Source organism: Xiphophorus maculatus, chromosome 1 (assembly GCF_002775205.1).
Source record: "Xiphophorus maculatus strain JP 163 A chromosome 1, X_maculatus-5.0-male, whole genome shotgun sequence".
Lineage (NCBI taxonomy): Eukaryota > Metazoa > Chordata > Actinopteri > Cyprinodontiformes > Poeciliidae > Xiphophorus > Xiphophorus maculatus.
In genome coordinates this window covers 30,586,910-30,604,257 of record NC_036443.1, presented here as the reverse complement: position 1 = coordinate 30,604,257, position 17,348 = coordinate 30,586,910, and the positions used below count along the sequence as shown (strand labels likewise).

Below are 17,348 nucleotides of genomic sequence, written 5' to 3'. Positions count from 1 at the left end.
AAGAGGATTTTTTTTTTTTTGCAGAGTTCAGTAATTAAAGATGTAATCAGGAACAACCAGAGGAAGGAATGATGGATGGATGAGTGGATGGATGAGTGGATGGATGCATAAACAGATGAAGGGAATGATGGTTGAATGGACAAACAGAAGGATGAAATGCAAAAGTATGACAGATAACTAAACGGATTATTAATTACTCAATATATCAGCATTAACACCAAAATCTGTCTCATAACTGAAACTAATTTGATATTAATAATGGATGTTTATCTATGACCCTGGAGACGCCAGCCTCCAGCAGGAATTATTATTTATTTCCATCTTGCTGCCTTTGGGCTGATGAGGTTGGTCATGTGGTATTTGTTTGGTCATGTGATGGCGATGCAGTGCATTGTGGGATGTTTGACCGAAGCAGAGTAGCCATGTCAGTGGTTGAGTTGTCATGGGGTTGATATGGTAGGAAAATATTAATGAGAAATGATGCATGCTAATCACCATAACAGCAATATTAACATTTGGGATTAATATCAACCCCAATTTTTAAATTGATGCATCCATATGACATTCTGTATGTGAACATTCAGTGTGTGATAAACCCATATTTATGTATAATATGTGGTTTATATATCTATTTAAATATGTTATATATTATATGGAGAGAAGGCCTCTGATAGGTTAGGCCTTACAGGAAGTAGAAAAATAATTATTAAATTGGCATATAGAGATGGAGTGGGATTAAAGTTAATGCCAGCAGTGTGATCATTTTCATCACCTGTTAAATAATATAACTAAAGAAATTAACAAACTTAATCGTTTGATGAAAATAAACTGTTCTTGAACCAAACATAAATAATGTTATTTGGGAAACTTTCAATCAAATACAGAAATTCAAATACAAAAAGTTGGTGTGAATATTGAAATAGTTCATAAAAACTCATTTCTAATGATAAACTCAACCGGAAACCAAACATCTGATATGTTCAAAGAAAAGTCTCAAAACGCATCACTGACCAAGTCGGTCATGGAGCTAAAAGCTTTGCATGCTCTCTGCTGTTCACTAATCTGACCTGTGTGGTAAATACAAAACGACACCACAGGCATTAACAACAATACAAAAGAGCAATAAAATTAAACCACAAGATGGCGTAGTTTTTAATCATTAAATGTAAAAAAGGTCAAAGCCATTCAGGCCTTCATGTTATCAAGAAATGTGAAAAAACATTTCTCTTTTTAAGAGGAAGTTAAATCTGCAAGGCATCAGAAAGAAATTCCACATTTCCAGGAACAGAACCACAGGGTAGCAGATATACTGTAGACAGAATGTGAAGCTCAACATTATGGGACCCCAGACTGAAAAAGCACAGAGAAAAACCCACAAAGTTTGACACATAAAGTTTGTTCTACCAAATAAGATGTGAACCTAAAGCTGCGTTATTCTTGTAATTAAAACTTGACAATGCCTCTGTCTTAAAGACAGCAATTAAATTCAAAACCACAAAACCTCTGTCAGCTGACAGTTGCTAAAAACACATTGTTAAAAACTTCTAAAATATAATGTTGTAAAAAAAAAATCACTAATTACTTGTAAGTAAATTTCTCAAGAATTTGTTTGAAAAGACTTAATTTGACAACAGATCTGCGATTTGCAAATAATTTGGAATCAAGAAACAGTTGGTTCATTTGAGGCAACCTGTTGCACTTTTATTATAAGAACAACTGCAGAGGACAAAATACTCTGGGTATTTAAATGTTATTTCTTTAAAGTCAAGAAGAGACTCGCTTGCTAGTTTTGCTAAAGGCAAAAACTCAGGATTGTGCTTCGTGTTTTGGCAGAGGGTCTGTAAATACCTTTGCATTGTTCAAGAGCCTTTAAACAATGACTAATGAGTTTTTCTTTGACTAATGAAGTCATTAGCCAAAGAAAAACATTTTTAAAAAATGTGCAAAACAACACAGTCCAGCTTTTCTTCATTTCTGATTATTAGAGCTTATTTAACCTTCTGCTGTTTCCTGGTTGTCAGAATGTTAACGTCAGGCTTAAGGTGTTAGTTTGGAAAAACCAGTTGGATTTTATGCTGTTGCTAAACAAAACTGTTCTTATTCTCCCTGAAATGTTTGCCTTAAACATTTTATCTTTGAGAAGAAGCTCTTATCATTAGATATCACACCATTCATACAAGATATTTATGCCTAAATCTTAATCCGTTTGTAGTTTATAGCATGTTGCTGATGCTTATGGGGATCTCATTCAACATAAATATTCATAAACATAAACATGAACCTCCAGTCCCAGACAAAGCAGCACAGACTCTGGTGCAGAAACATCCACATCACATTTACAGATAATTTTCTCTCTGTGCTTTTCCAGAATCCCAAGGCCTTAGAAACGACTTGGTGACCATTTCCAGACTCAAATAGCAAAGATTTATTTCTTCTCTCTTCCTAAATGTATTTACATCATGGCATGATAAATAAAGCTATATTTCAACAAAATCTATAGAGAGGATTGAAATTAATTCATCATTTAAAACAGCATTTTGTAGTTACTGGAATCAACTTTGCATGACACTGAAATTTGTCCACAATCTGACAAAACTGAGAAAAAGCAAATTCAGAAGGAATCGTTAGCTCCAACATGTTTCCAGAGATATTAGTAAGGTTTTAAATATTGAACTCATCCAAGAGTAAAATAACTGGGATTTCATAGAGCAGATAAAGACATTAATGGTTTATGATTCCTGTATAAAACCAGAGAGCAGATGGAGACGGCTGACAGAATCACGATCCACATCAAGGCCAAGAATCTTTGTTAACAGAAAATCCCACCTGGCTGCTGCAGCCAGTAACTAAAACCCAACTGGGTTTTTCCATCCCAACATTTTCAGTCTGGTGTACCTGCTAGCTGGGCTGGGGGCTATAAAGAGATGATCAGTGATTTATCAACAAGAATGAGGAGAAAAGGCTTCAGGTGTGACACACCCATCACCAACCTGAACTTCTGGTCAGAAAAACTCAACAGGCTGAATTGTTGCCTGGATAAAGACATTTTGTTCCTCTGTCAGATCATCAGTGAAGGTTTATAAACCCTCCATTCCCTGGTTGAAGGCACACTGCTGCTAGTGAGTCCTGCTGCTGCTGCTGCTTGGATTCTTCATCACAACAAGGTAAGATTTGACTTAAAACTGGAAAATTAATAGTAAGATTAAGTCTTGCAAAAAACTTTATGTCCATATTTATTAATTCAACTGTGCCATTTAGTTCAGCAGATTGTTGAAAATATTTCAGCAAATCATTGAGTTTTTCTCAGTCATATCTCAGAGTAACTGAATGTTTCCTATTTTCATACAGATGAAATTCGTCCTTTTTACTTTGTTCCTTTGTGGATTCGTCCTGGAAATCAATGTGAGTGAAAACCTTCTCTTCTCTTTGTGGTTTGAATATCTGTTGTTAAAAACATTATTTTACTGGTTTTATTTAGCAATTATAGTTTTCTTGTCATTCAAATTTTAACCAGATTTTAAACTTACTTACTTACTTAATTTTTAAGTAAAAATGTGTGATTCATTTTGGTTTTTTGTTGTTTTATTAACAGGCTGGACGTGGTTTTCAAAAGCCGAAAAGTTAGTTTTGCAAGTTTTAGTATGAACACAAGATTATTTAATCTAAAATTATGAAACATAAATTTTGCTTTAGGTCATGGATAGCTGAACTTTTCAGTGTATTGATATTAATATGATCTGAATCTCTCATATAACAGAACCAAGGTCATTTGGAGGAATAAAAACTGTTGTGGCATGTGAGGGATCAGAGGCTCACTTATCGTGTGGTAAGGTCACTGGTTTTACTGGTTGTTCTGGAGCATTACACCATGAATACTTTCAGATTTCCAACATTTCGTCTTCTGTCTTCCAACAGCGCATGAGGATATATTTGTGATCAGTGCTACATACGGACGCAGCAATCGGATGACGTGCTCCGTTGGGATACCTGCAGAGCAGACGAAGAACACTAATTGTGCTACAAGGGCAGAATCCGTGTTTCAGAAGTACAGAGCTTCAATCTTTCCTAAAGGGTTTTCTAACTGGATATTAATTAACAAATCCAAGAAACGGCAAATCACAATTTCTAGGAAACTGACCTTGATGTGAATCCACAGATGCGAGGGGAGATCAACGTGCAATGTCTTAGCCAGCAACTCTGTGTTCGGAGATCCCTGTGTTGGGACCTACAAGTACCTGGATGTGATATATCTATGTTAAAGTGAGTTTATGGTCTAATTTCACTAAAATATTTCTAAAATTCAAGAACAACATTGAAAAGCATTAATGTCACATTTGTTTTATTCAGCTGATTTAAATTTCCTTTTCTTTATCTTGAAGAAACTCCATTAGTAGCAGCTTAATTTACCATGTTTTTAACCTGATTAACAAACCCAGCTTTTCAATTAGGAAATGAATTAGGTGAAATAATCTTTTTAGGATTCTCAATTCATCCATATTTCCAAGGTTTCCTTTTTTATTTTTCATTTTCATTCATTTTTTGTTTTTTATATGTATTTATTTTATTTATTAATTTGTTTATTCCTGTTTTTTGATTCCTCGAATTTCTTTCTTTCTTTTTTAAATAAAAAAAGTTAGCATCCCATAATAAAATATCAAGACTCGGAGTTTGGTTGCCATGGCGATCCTGTGGAGTAGGTTTTGTCCAAACTCTGTAGTCTGGTTAAAAATTTTCCCTCATCCGCTTTAATGTTCCAGTCCAGCTCAGTAACACAGTCAGTAGCACTAATGCCTTGCAGCAACAAGGTCCTGGGTTTGAATCCTAGCCTGGGTCTTTCTGCATTTACTTAGAAAGAATATATTTAATTTTTACACCAAAGACAGAAAACCAGCCTTGACTCTCCAGAGGCCTTGTTGCAGCTTTAGAACTGGTGATATTTCACTTTCTGATGTCTAAAATGCATTCTGCTGAAACGATATTGTTAATATTTCCATGTTTTCAGTTCCATTTGCAACTGAATGAAGCGACGATCAGATCTGCTGTGCTGAGGATGAAATGCATCATAATCAGTACATCTACAGACGTGATCCACTGATGTGCAGCTTCATCTGTCTTCAGTTTCTTTTTATGTTTACTTAGCATTTTATTTGTTTTTCTTCTCCAATCTTCATCTTTTTTTGCTTCTATTTCAACTTTCCTCAATAAACCTAACTTGCATTTACATTTTGCTCAGTTTGTTTTGCTTTGTTCGCTACAAACAGCCTGATGGGGACGAAAACTTTGACAAACTCCTTCCAAACTATGAAGGTAGTTTAAAAACTGTTTCCAGCCTGAACAGGAAGGAACATGTGGAGGAAGTTGGTTGAATGTCTGTGAGAACGCTGCCTGCTGTCATCTGGATCAGATCAAGATGGCCGCCAACCAGAAGTGACACATTTAGGATGTTTTTTTGTTTACACACAAAAACTAGCATTTTTATTTTTGCCAAACGTTGCATATACTTTCACGCCATTAGTTTTACCTTCCATATTTAATGTGGTCATGGTTGGCTGAGGTTTGTGGGGCTTATTTACAAAAATGGAAAAATGCTTCATCCGACCTCCAAACTTTAAAAAGTTCCTAAAACATCACACTCTCATTCAAATGAGCTCAGATTTTTAGAATGCTTCTTTGGATTGTTCTCAACATTTCATACACTCTATGTTTGGCCATATCTCCATATGCCTCACTCTGGGTTTTTTCACAAGTTTGTACTTAACACAAATATCTGTATCTTTCTCAATCCTTTGACTATCCTAACTAAATTGCTCCCAATAGTGGGACATGTCAGCCTTAGTTATTCTGCAAAGTTTGGCAACAGTCAAATTCACATTTATCTTGGGCAGCAGCATGTCTGAACATGAACATATTTTAGCCTCATCTAACTTTATCTAAGGGGAATTCCAAGTTTAAATGAACCTTATAAGCTATAATATTTATTTGACCATAGTAGGATTTGTATTTGGTTTATATTTCTGTTTTGTCTCATTTCAATTTCATTCCTTTCTGCATTAAATCCTCTTCACATTCAACAGATCCTTGTAGGAAGTAATGCAAGACAGTTTAACTGACTGAGATCATCAATAAAGCACTGATGTACATTTCAACAGTACATTGCACCCAGTATACTGTTGCACATTGGCACTGTCCTGATGGAGAAAACAGGACAGAAAACAAGAACAGCTGATCCAAACGGAGAGTTCTCTACATCATCACAACAGCTGATAACCATGGAACCAACTGGACAACAACAGCTGCACACTGCTGCACAGCAGATAACCAACCAGCTGGATATCTGACATGTGAAGAGACCAAACTAGCTCTACACCTGTCGTTTCCCAGAATGCATCTGGCCCCTACCAGTAATCTGCTTTTACAGTATGGCTGCACTTTACCCTGAGTGTTGCTAGTGAAACTGAATCAAAAACATGGATACTAAAAATAAATTCATACTGTTAAATTTATAAAATTTTAAAGCACATTTTTACAGTTACTTGAATCATCTAAGCACAGCACTGAAATATTTCCATAATCTGATAAAACCTGACACATTCCTGCCTCACCCATCACCAACCTGGACTTCTGGTCAGAAAACCTCAACAGGATGAATTGTTGCCTGGATAAAGACATTTTGTTCCTCTGTCAGATCATCAGTGAAGGTTTATAAACCCTCCATTCCCTGGTTGAAGGCACACTGCTGCTAGTGAATCTGGTTTCTGCTGCTGCTTTGATTCTTCATCACAACAAGGTAAAATTTGACTGAACAAACCCAAAAAAAGCTGCTTACAATTCTGTTCTTCTAATATATGTTATGATAAATTCTAGTTCTGATTCTCAGAGACATGAAAACTTGTTTCCATCATGTTTATATTGATGGATGAAATGTATGATTTGGTTCAGCAGCTTGTTGAAAATGTTGTAGAAAATCCTCTAATATTTTGAGTCATATTTCAGAGTAACTGAATGTTTCTTATCTTCATACAGATGAAATTTGTTCTTTTTACTTTGTTCCTTTGTGGATTCATCCTGGAAATCAATGTGAGTGAAAATCTTCTCTTCTGTTTGCTGTTTAGAAAATCAGTTGTTAAAAATCTACATTTTGTGTTTTTATGTCTTTATTTTGATTGTATGTGAAACAGGCAGTGAAACACAGAAATGTGTCTGTATGAACAGCAGATAAACGATGATAACTTTATCTTCAATCAACTCTAAAAACTTTGAAGACAAAAAAGTTTTTAAAAGTAATTATTTTTTATATCTGTCTCTCTTGGTTAACAGGGAAAAAGTTCATCAGGAGGTTTGTGCTTTAATCTTTCTGGTGTTTTGAGTTCACAAGGTGGCGCTGCAGGTTTTAGTATGAAGACAAGCTGGGCATGAAGGCTGATGTTGAATGTTCATCATTTATTGGATCTAAAACTGTTAAACATGAATTTATCTTTAGTTCGTGGGTGTTTGGACTTTTCTGTGTCCTGATATGAATATGATCTGAATGTCTCATATGCAGCATGGCTCCCAGAGAAAAAATCCCTTGTTGCCTGTGAAGGAACAGTGGCTCGACTCCACTGTGGTAAGGTCACTGGTTTCACTGGTCGGTTCTGGAGCATTACACCATGAATACATTCAGGTTTCCAACATTTCCTCTTCGCTCTGGCAGAAGAAGGTCAGGCTATCTATGTGACCAGTGCTACATACGGACGCAGCAATCGGTTCACGTGCTACGTTGGGATACCTGCAGAGCAGACGAAGAACACTGATTGTGCTACGAGGGCAGAATCCGTGTTTCAGAGGTACAGAGCTTCAATCTTTCCTAAAGGGTTTTCTAACTGGATATTAATTAATAAATCCAAGAAACGGCAAATCACAATTTCTAGGAAACTGACCTTGATGTGAATCCACAGATGCGAGGGGAGATCAGCGTGCAATGTCTTAGCCAGCAGCGCTGTGTTCGGAGATCCCTGTGTTGGGACCTACAAGTACCTGGATGTGATATATCTATGTGAAAGTGAGTTTATGGTCTAACTTCACTAAAATATTTCTAAAATTCAAGAACAACATTGAAAAGCATTAATGTCACATTTGTTTTATTCAGCTGATTTAAATTTCCTTTTCTTTATCTTGAAGAAACTCCATTAGTAGCAGCTTAATTTACCATGTTTTTAACCTGATTAACAAACCCAGCTTTTCAATTAGGAAATGAATTAGGTGAAATAATCTTTTTAGGATTCTCAATTCATCCATATTTCCAAGGTTTCCTTTTTTATTTTTCATTTTCATTCATTTTTTGTTTTTTATATGTATTTATTTTATTTATTAATTTGTTTATTCCTGTTTTTTGATTCCTCGAATTTCTTTCTTTCTTTTTTAAATAAAAAACGTAAACATCCCATAATAAAATATCAAGACTCGGAGTTTGGTTGCCATGGCGATCCTGTGGAGTAGGTTTTGTCCAAACTCTGTAGTCTGGTTAAAACTTTTCCCTCATCCGCTTTAATGTTCCAGTCCAGCTCAGTAACACAGTCAGTAGCACTAATGCCTTGCAGCAACAAGGTCCTGGGTTTGAATCCTAGCCTGGGTCTTTCTGCATTTACTTAGAAAGAATATATTTAATTTTTACACCAAAGACAGAAAACCAGCCTTGACTCTCCAGAGGCCTTGTTGCAGCTTTAGAACTGGTGATATTTCACTTTCTGATGTCTAAAATGCATTCTGCTGAAACGATATTGTTAATATTTCCATGTTTTCAGTTCCATCTGCAACTGAATGAAGCGACGATCAGATCTGCTGTGCTGAGGATGAAATGCATCATAATCAGTAACATCTACAGACGTGATCCACTGATGTGCAGCTTCATCTGTCTTCAGTTTCTTTTTATGTTTACTTAGCATTTTATTTGTTTTTCTTCTCCAATCTTCATCTTTTTTTGCTTCTATTTCAACTTTCCTCAATAAACCTAACTTGCATTTACATTTTGCTCAGTTTGTTTTGCTTTGTTCGCTACAAACAGCCTGATGGGGACGAAAACTTTGACAAACTCCTTCCAAACTATGAAGGTAGTTTAAAAACTGTTTCCAGCCTGAACAGGAAGGAACATGTGGAGGAAGTTGGTTGAATGTCTGTGAGAACGCTGCCTGCTGTCATCTGGATCAGATCAAGATGGCCGCCAACCAGAAGTGACACATTTAGGATGTTTTTTTGTTTACACACAAAAACTAGCATTTTTATTTTTGCCAAACGTTGCATATACTTTCACGCCATTAGTTTTATCTCCCATATTTAATGTGGTCATGGTTGGCTGAGGTTTGTGGGGCTTATTTACAAAAATGGAAAAATGCTTCATCCGACCTCCAAACTTTAAAAAGTTCCTAAAACATCACACTCTCATTCAAATGAGCTCAGATTTTTAGAATGCTTCTTTGGATTGTTCTCAACATTTCATACACTCTATGTTTGGCCATATCTCCATATGCCTCACTCTGGGTTTTTTCACAAGTTTGTACTTAACACAAATATCTGTATCTTTCTCAATCCTTTGACTATCCTAACTAAATTGCTCCCAATAGTGGGACATGTCAGCCTTAGTTATTCTGCAAAGTTTGGCAACAGTCAAATTCACATTTATCTTGGGCAGCAGCATGTCTGAACATGAACATATTTTAGCCTCATCTAACTTTATCTAAGGGGAATTCCAAGTTTAAATGAACCTTATAAGCTATAATATTTATTTGACCATAGTAGGATTTGTATTTGGTTTATATTTCTGTTTTGTCACATTTCAATTTCACTCCTTTCTGCATTAAATCCTCTTCACATTCAACAGATCCTTGTAGGAAGTAATGCAAGACAGTTTAACTGACTGAGATCATCAATAAAGCACTGATGTACATTTCAACAGTACATTGCACCCAGTATACTGTTGCACATTGGCACTGTCCTGATGGAGAAAACAGGACAGAAAACAAGAACAGCTGATCCAAACGGAGAGTTCTCTACATCATCACAACAGCTGATAACCATGGAACCAACTGGACAACAACAGCTGCACACTGCTGCACAGCAGATAACCAACCAGCTGGATATCTGACATGTGAAGAGACCAAACTAGCTCTACACCTGTCGTTTCCCAGAATGCATCTGGCCCCTACCAGTAATCTGCTTTTACAGTTTGGCTGCACTTTACCCTGAGTGTTGCTAGTGAAACTGAATCAAAAACATGGATACTAAAAATAAATTCATACTGTTAAATTTATAAAATTTTAAAGCACATTTTTACAGTTACTTGAATCATCTAATCACAGCACTGAAATATTTCCATAATCTGATAAAACCTGACACATTCCTGCCTCACCCATCACCAACCTGGAGTTCTGGTCAGAAAACCTCAACAGGACGAATTGTTGCCTGGATAAAGACATTTTGTTCCTCTGTCAGATCATCAGTGAAGGTTTATAAACCCTCCATTCCCTGGTTGAAGGCACACTACTGCTAGTGAATCTGGTTTCTGCTGCTGCTTTGATTCTTCATCACAAGATGGTAAAATTTGACTGAACAAACCCAAAAAAAGCTGCTTACAATTCTGTTCTTCTAATATATGTTATGATAAATTCTAGTTCTGATTCTCAGAGACATGAAAACTTGTTTCCATCATGTTTATATTGATGGATGAAATGTATGATTTGGTTCAGCAGCTTGTTGAAAATGTTGTAGAAAATCATCTAATATTTTGAGTCATATTTCAGAGTAACTGAATGTTTCTTATCTTCATACAGATGAAATTTGTTCTTTTTACTTTGTTCCTTTGTGGATTCATCCTGGAAATCAATGTGAGTGAAAATCTTCTCTTCTGTTTGCTGTTTAGAAAATCAGTTGTTAAAAATCTACATTTTGTGTTTTTATGTCTTTATTTTGATTGTATGTGAAACAGGCAGTGAAACACAGAAATGTGTCTGTATGAACAGCAGATAAACGATGAAAACTTTATCTTCAATCAACTCTAAAAACTTTGAAGACAAAAAAGTTTTTACAAGTAATTATTTTTTATATCTGTCTCTCTTAGTTAACAGGGAAAAAGTTCATCAGGAGGTTTGTGCTTTAATCTTTCTGGTGTTTTGAGTTCACAAGGTGGCGCTGCAGGTTTTAGTATGAAGACAAGCTGGGCATGAAGGCTGATGTTGAATGTTCATCATTTATTGGATCTAAAACTGTTAAACATGAATTTATCTTTAGTTCGTGGGTGTTTGGACTTTTCTGTGTCCTGATATGAATATGATCTGAATGTCTCATATGCAGCATGGCTCCCAGAGAAAAAATCCCTTGTTGCCTGTGAAGGAACAGTGGCTCGACTCCACTGTGGTAAGGTCACTGGTTTCACTGGTCGGTTCTGGAGCATTACACCATGAATACATTCAGGTTTCCAACATTTCCTCTTCGCTCTGGCAGAAGAAGGTCAGGCTATCTATGTGACCAGTGCTACATACGGACGCACTGATAAGAAGACTTGCAGCGCTCGTAGACCGGCCGACCAGCTAAAGAACACTGAATGCTTCACATACGCAGAGGAAGTTGGTGAGAGGTACAGAGCTTCAGTATTTCCTGAAGGTTTATCAAACTGGATGTGAATGAGTGAATGAGGAGGACTAAGAAAGGCAAATCGCTGACTTTGATCTGAATCCACAGATGCAACGGGAAACAGTGGTGTAAAGTCAAAGCCAGTAACTATGTGTTCGGAGATCCCTGCTATGGAACCTACAAGTACCTGGAGGTGGAATATATTTGTTACGGTGAGTTCAGGCTCTCACTTCACTAAAATCCTTCTCAAAACAGGAACAGCTTCAACAAGTTGGTGCAACACAAACAGCAACTTTATGGATGTTGTTCCTGCTCATTTGAATGTTGTGCCTTTTCTAAACAAAAAGCCATCAGTAGCAGCTTTATTCACTTTTTTCTTTAGCCTGATTAACAAATCCAGGATCTTAAATTGGTAAATAATTAAATACATACAAATTTTGTTTTCCTTAAACTTTAAAAAATATTCTGTGCTAAATTCAGTTGTTATTTTTATTTATCTCTTTGTTTTTGTTTCCTTTGACTCTTTCTTAGTTTAAAGATAGAAATCACCATAATGTCATAAAAATTATTTCTTCAGGTTTGGACAACCCTGACCGCCCTCCTCATGAGACTGTCTTGGTCAGAGGCTTCTCCAGACTCGCTGTAATACAGACTGCTACAAGAGATCTCTACTGCCAAAAGCCATCAGCATCTACACTGTAAAATCTAATTAGTTATCAATAACTCAAAAAGCATGTAAACTGACTGCCCTTAACAAAACAAGTACATAAAAGTACATATTTTAAGTTGCACCAACTAGTGCATCCTTTGGAGAGTACACTTACAGATGAGTTAAAGCAGCTCAACCCATCAAGCACTTAAATCAAGAGCCACCTGCCTCAAATATCTACGCATAAATCAAAACAGGTTCCAATCTTCTGAGTCCAACTCCAAAAATACTTTATTGATTCCAAGTGGAAATTAAATGTTGTTGTAACTTATTAATTCAAATTTTTCAGTTCTTCTTGATGCTGACGGCTGTTGACAGGAATGATCTCCTATAGCAGTCTGTATCACAGTAAATCTGAAGAAGCCTCTGACTGAACACACTCTTTTCCCAAGACAGTCTGAAGAGGTTGTCAGGGTTCATAGTTTCTTGATTTTATGAATAATCCTCTGTGCATCATCATCATGTCCAGAGGTTCCCCAGTCGTGCCCAGAATAGAAGCAGAAGTCGCCTTCTTCATCAGGATGTTGATGAAGACTCTGGTGCTGCTGCCCCAACAGATGATGGCTGAAGACAACAAACTGAGAGAAGATCTGCAGCATCTTGTTGAAAACCTGGAAGGATCTTTGCGTCCTCAAGAAGCTGACAGAAAATAATCTGAATTACAATTAAACATAACAAATAAAGTAATATCACAGATTATAGCTTTGAAAATCTTTTTATTTTTCTTCCTGTTGTATCAAACTTAAAGACGGTTTTTCTCTCCAACTGCTTCTCTTTGTAAACTTCTTCAGCCAAAATAAAACAAAAAGCTGAAAGAGGAATATGTACATGTCCTTACTTTAAATAATTAAGTTTTTAAGATTAACAATGTATTCCTCTCATTTCACAGGAGCTAGGCTGGTAGCTGAACTCTGCTGGCAAACACCAAACTGTTAGCAAGCAACCCTTGTCGGTGTATGTAGTTAGTAACAAATATATCCATGAATGACTTTTTGTTATTTCACCTTCAATGAAACGCTGGTAAATACAAACTGAATGTTCCCATAACTGAGTGGCTCTTAGATGCTCATGTGAGAACTTAGCAAGCAGGTTGTGTAGAAGTCACTGGGGCCACGACCAAGTGGAACTGGGAGAACTCAGAGTACAATAATCCACATGAACATCACATCTAGAAGTGGATATTAATGAATAGTTCTACATCACCCAGTTCTACAGTCATTCTCTGAGAGAACAGACTTTAAACTACTGCTGGTAGTTTATAAATCACTGAACGGATCAAATATCTGCTGCTGCAGGATCAACCTTCCAGACCTCTCAGCTTCTGTTTCTGGTTCTACTCTGGATCAGAACCAGAACCAAACATGGAGAAGCAGCATTCAGCTTCTATGCACCACAATTCTGGAACCAACTTCCAGAAAACTTCAAAACAGCCAAAACACTGAGTACCTTTAAGTCAAGGCTAAAACCCACCTGTTTAAAGTTGCTTTTAACCATAATGAATGGAACACTGATCAACATGATATTGATGATTATTGATGATATTGATGATCGCTCTGTTTTTATGACTTTTTGTTTTTCTGTTTTATGATGTAAAAAGTTCTTTTGGTGAAATGTGCTATACAAATAAACTTGATCGATTGATTTGCAAAAGACCACCAGAAGGCCCAAAACTCTGATAGTAGTTTTATGTTTTGATTCCTATAACAGAAAACCCACACATGCACACACATGCACACACACACATATGTTTGTCTCTCTATCTTTGCAGGGACTTTCCATTGACTTCGATTAATTTCTACAACCCAACCCTAACCAAAACTCAATACACATCCTAGTCCTAAACCTAACTCTTAACCCAAAAACACAATTTCCCCTTGTGGGGGCCAAGTCCTGGTCCCCACAAGGGGCAGTGTCTCCACAATGTAATATGTGTCAGGAAAATGATCCCACAATGCATCAAATACCTGCTGCTCACACACATGGTTGCGTGTGTGTGTGTGTGTGTGTGTGTGTGTGTGTGTGTTTGTGTGTTTCATTGACAGACCAAGCATTCAGTCACCATCACATACCTTACTGTAACCCAAAATCAGCATTTTACCTCATGGGGACCAAGAGATGTCCCCACAATGTAGAGGGACTAAAGGTTCCCATGAACACATAAAAACCTGGTTCACACACACACACACACACACACACACACACACACACACACACACACACACACACACACACACACACACACACAGGCCGGTCATTCAGGATCTCCCAGGCCTTTCTCTCTCCACAGTTCGCTCCTGGGCTGCTGCATTATTAACATAAGAAAAACTCCAGAGGACAAACAAATCTGGGTATTTAAATCTTATTTCTGAAAAGTAATGAAAAGACTCACATGTTAGTTTTGTTTACGGCATTAACTCAGGATTGTGCTCCTTGTGTTAATGGAGGAGTGTGTAAATGGCTTTGCATTGTTCAAGAGCCTTTCCTTCACTGAGGAGCTCAAGTAGTTGAAGAAAAACTCCAAGGAATCTTTAAAATAACGTGCAGAACGGCCAGGTCCACTTTAATTGTGACCAGAGTGAGTAAGGGGAAGGGTTGGGGTCAGAAGGAGGTCAATCCTGAAGCTACTTCTTCACATTTCTGATTATTAGAGCTTATTTAACCTTTTGCTGTTTCCTGGTTGTCAGAATGTTAACGTCAGGCTTAAGGTGTTAGTTTGGAAAAACCAGTTGGATTTTATGCTGTTGCTAAACAAAACTGTTCTTATTCTCCCTGAAATGTTTGCCTTAAACATTTTATCTTTGAGAAGAAACTCTTATCATTAGATATCACACCATTCATACAAGATATTTATGCCTAAATCTTAATCCGTTTGTAGTTTATAGCATGTTGCTGATGCTTATGGGGATCTCATTCAACATAAATATTCATAAACATAAACATGAACCTCCAGTCCCAGACAAAGCAGCACAGACTCTGGTGCAGAAACATCCACATCACAGTTACAGATAATTTTCTCTCTGTGCTTTTCCAGAATCCCAAGGCCTTAGAAACGACTTGGTGACCATTTCCAGACTCAAATAGCAAAGATTTATTTCTTCTCTCTTCCTAAATGTATTTACATCATGGCATGATAAATGAAGCTATATTTCAACAAAATCTATAGAGAGGATTGAAATTAATTCATCATTTAAAACAGCATTTTGTAGTTACTGGAATCAACTTTGCATGACACTGAAATTTGTCCACAATCTGACAAAACTGAGAAAAAGCAAATTCAGAAGGAATCGTTAGCTCCAACATGTTTCCAGAGATATTAGTAAGGTTTTAAATATTGAACTCATCCAAGAGTAAAATAACGGGATTTCATAGAGCAGATAAAGACATTAATGGTTTATGATTCCTGTATAAAACCAGAGAGCAGATGGAGACGGCTGACAGAATCACGATCCACATCAAGGCCAAGAATCTTTGTTAACAGAAAATCCCACCTGGCTGCTGCAGCCAGTAACTAAAACCCAACTGGGTTTTTCCATCCCAACATTTTCAGTCTGGTGTACCTGCTAGCTGGGCTGGGGGCTATAAAGAGATGATCGGTGATTTATCAACAGGAATGAGGAGAAAAGGCTTCAGGTGTGACACACCCATCACCAACCTGAACGTCTGGTCAGAAAAACTCAACAGGCTGAATTGTTGCCTGGATAAAGACATTTTGTTCCTCTGTCAGATCATCAGTGAAGGTTTATAAACCCTCCATTCCCTGGTTGAAGGCACACTGCTGCTAGTGAGTCCTGCTGCTGCTGCTGCTTGGATTCTTCATCACAACAAGGTAAGATTTGACTTAAAACTGGAAAATTAATAGTAAGATTAAGTCTTGCAAAAAACTTTATGTCCATATTTATTAATTCAACTGTGCCATTTAGTTTAGCAGATTGTTGAAAATATTTCAGCAAATCATTGAGTTTTTCTCAGTCATATCTCAGAGTAACTGAATGTTTCCTATTTTCATACAGATGAAATTCGTCCTTTTTACTTTGTTCCTTTGTGGATTCGTCCTGGAAATCAATGTGAGTGAAAACCTTCTCTTCTCTTTGTGGTTTGAATATCTGTTGTTAAAAGCATTATTTTACTGGTTTTATTTAGCAATTATAGTTTTCTTGTCATTCAGTTGTTAACCAGATTTTAATTTGATGCTTACATCTCTAAGGAGCTTGAAGTAAAAATCCTGCCGTTTCTATTTGTGATTCATTTTGTTGTTGTTTTTTTTAACAGGCTGGACGTCTTTTTCGAAAACCGAAAAGTTAGTTTTGCAAGTTTTAGTATGAAGATAAGATTATTTAATCTAAAATTATGAAACATAAATTTTGCTTTAGGTCATGGATAGCTGAACTTTTCAGTGTATTGATATTAATATGATCTAAATCTCTCATATAAAAGGACCAGGGTCAGTTGGAGGAATAAAAACTGTTGTGGCATGTGAGGGATCAGAGGCTCAAATATCGTGTGGTAAGGTTACTGGTTTTACTGGTTGTTCTGGAGCATTACACCATGAATACTTTCAGATTTCCAACATTTCGTCTTCTGTCTTCCAACAGCGAATGAGGATATATTTGTGATCAGTGCTATATATGGACGCAGCAATCGGTTGACGTGCTCTGTTGGGATACCTGCAGAGCAGACGAAGAAGACTCATTGTGCTACGAAGGCAGTGTCCGTGTTTCAGAAGTACAGAGCTTCAATCTTTCCTAAAGGGTTTTCTAACTGGATATTAATTAACAAATCCAAGAAATCCCAAATTACATTTTCTAGGAAGCTGACTTTGATGTGAATCCACAGATGCGAGGGGAAATCAACGTGCAATGTCTTAGCCAGCAGCTCTGTGTTCGGAGATCCCTGTGTTGGGACCTACAAGTACCTGGATGTGATATATCTATGTTAAAGTGAGTTTATGGTCTAACTTCACTAAAATATTTCTAAAATTCAAGAACAACATTGAAAAGCATTAATGTCACATTTGTTTTATTCAGCTGATTTAAAT

At 36.8% G+C, this 17,348-nt stretch overlaps 1 protein-coding gene across 1 annotated transcript; it reads left to right on the top strand.

Annotated features, from left to right (window-relative positions):
- The first annotated feature begins 6,659 nt into the window (after window positions 1–6,659).
- On the top strand, window positions 6,660–12,933 carry LOC111608515 (L-rhamnose-binding lectin CSL3-like). The gene is made up of 13 exons (XM_023333213.1): window positions 6,660–6,787; window positions 7,024–7,077; window positions 7,318–7,336; window positions 7,544–7,606; window positions 7,694–7,826; window positions 7,938–8,041; window positions 10,511–10,569; window positions 10,806–10,859; window positions 11,100–11,118; window positions 11,326–11,388; window positions 11,476–11,608; window positions 11,713–11,816; window positions 12,783–12,933. The coding sequence occupies exons 2-13, from the start codon at window positions 7,024–7,026 to the stop codon at window positions 12,806–12,808; spliced, it is 831 nt and encodes a 276-aa protein (XP_023188981.1). The 5' UTR covers window positions 6,660–6,787; the 3' UTR covers window positions 12,809–12,933.
- The last annotated feature ends 4,415 nt before the right edge of the window (window positions 12,934–17,348 follow it).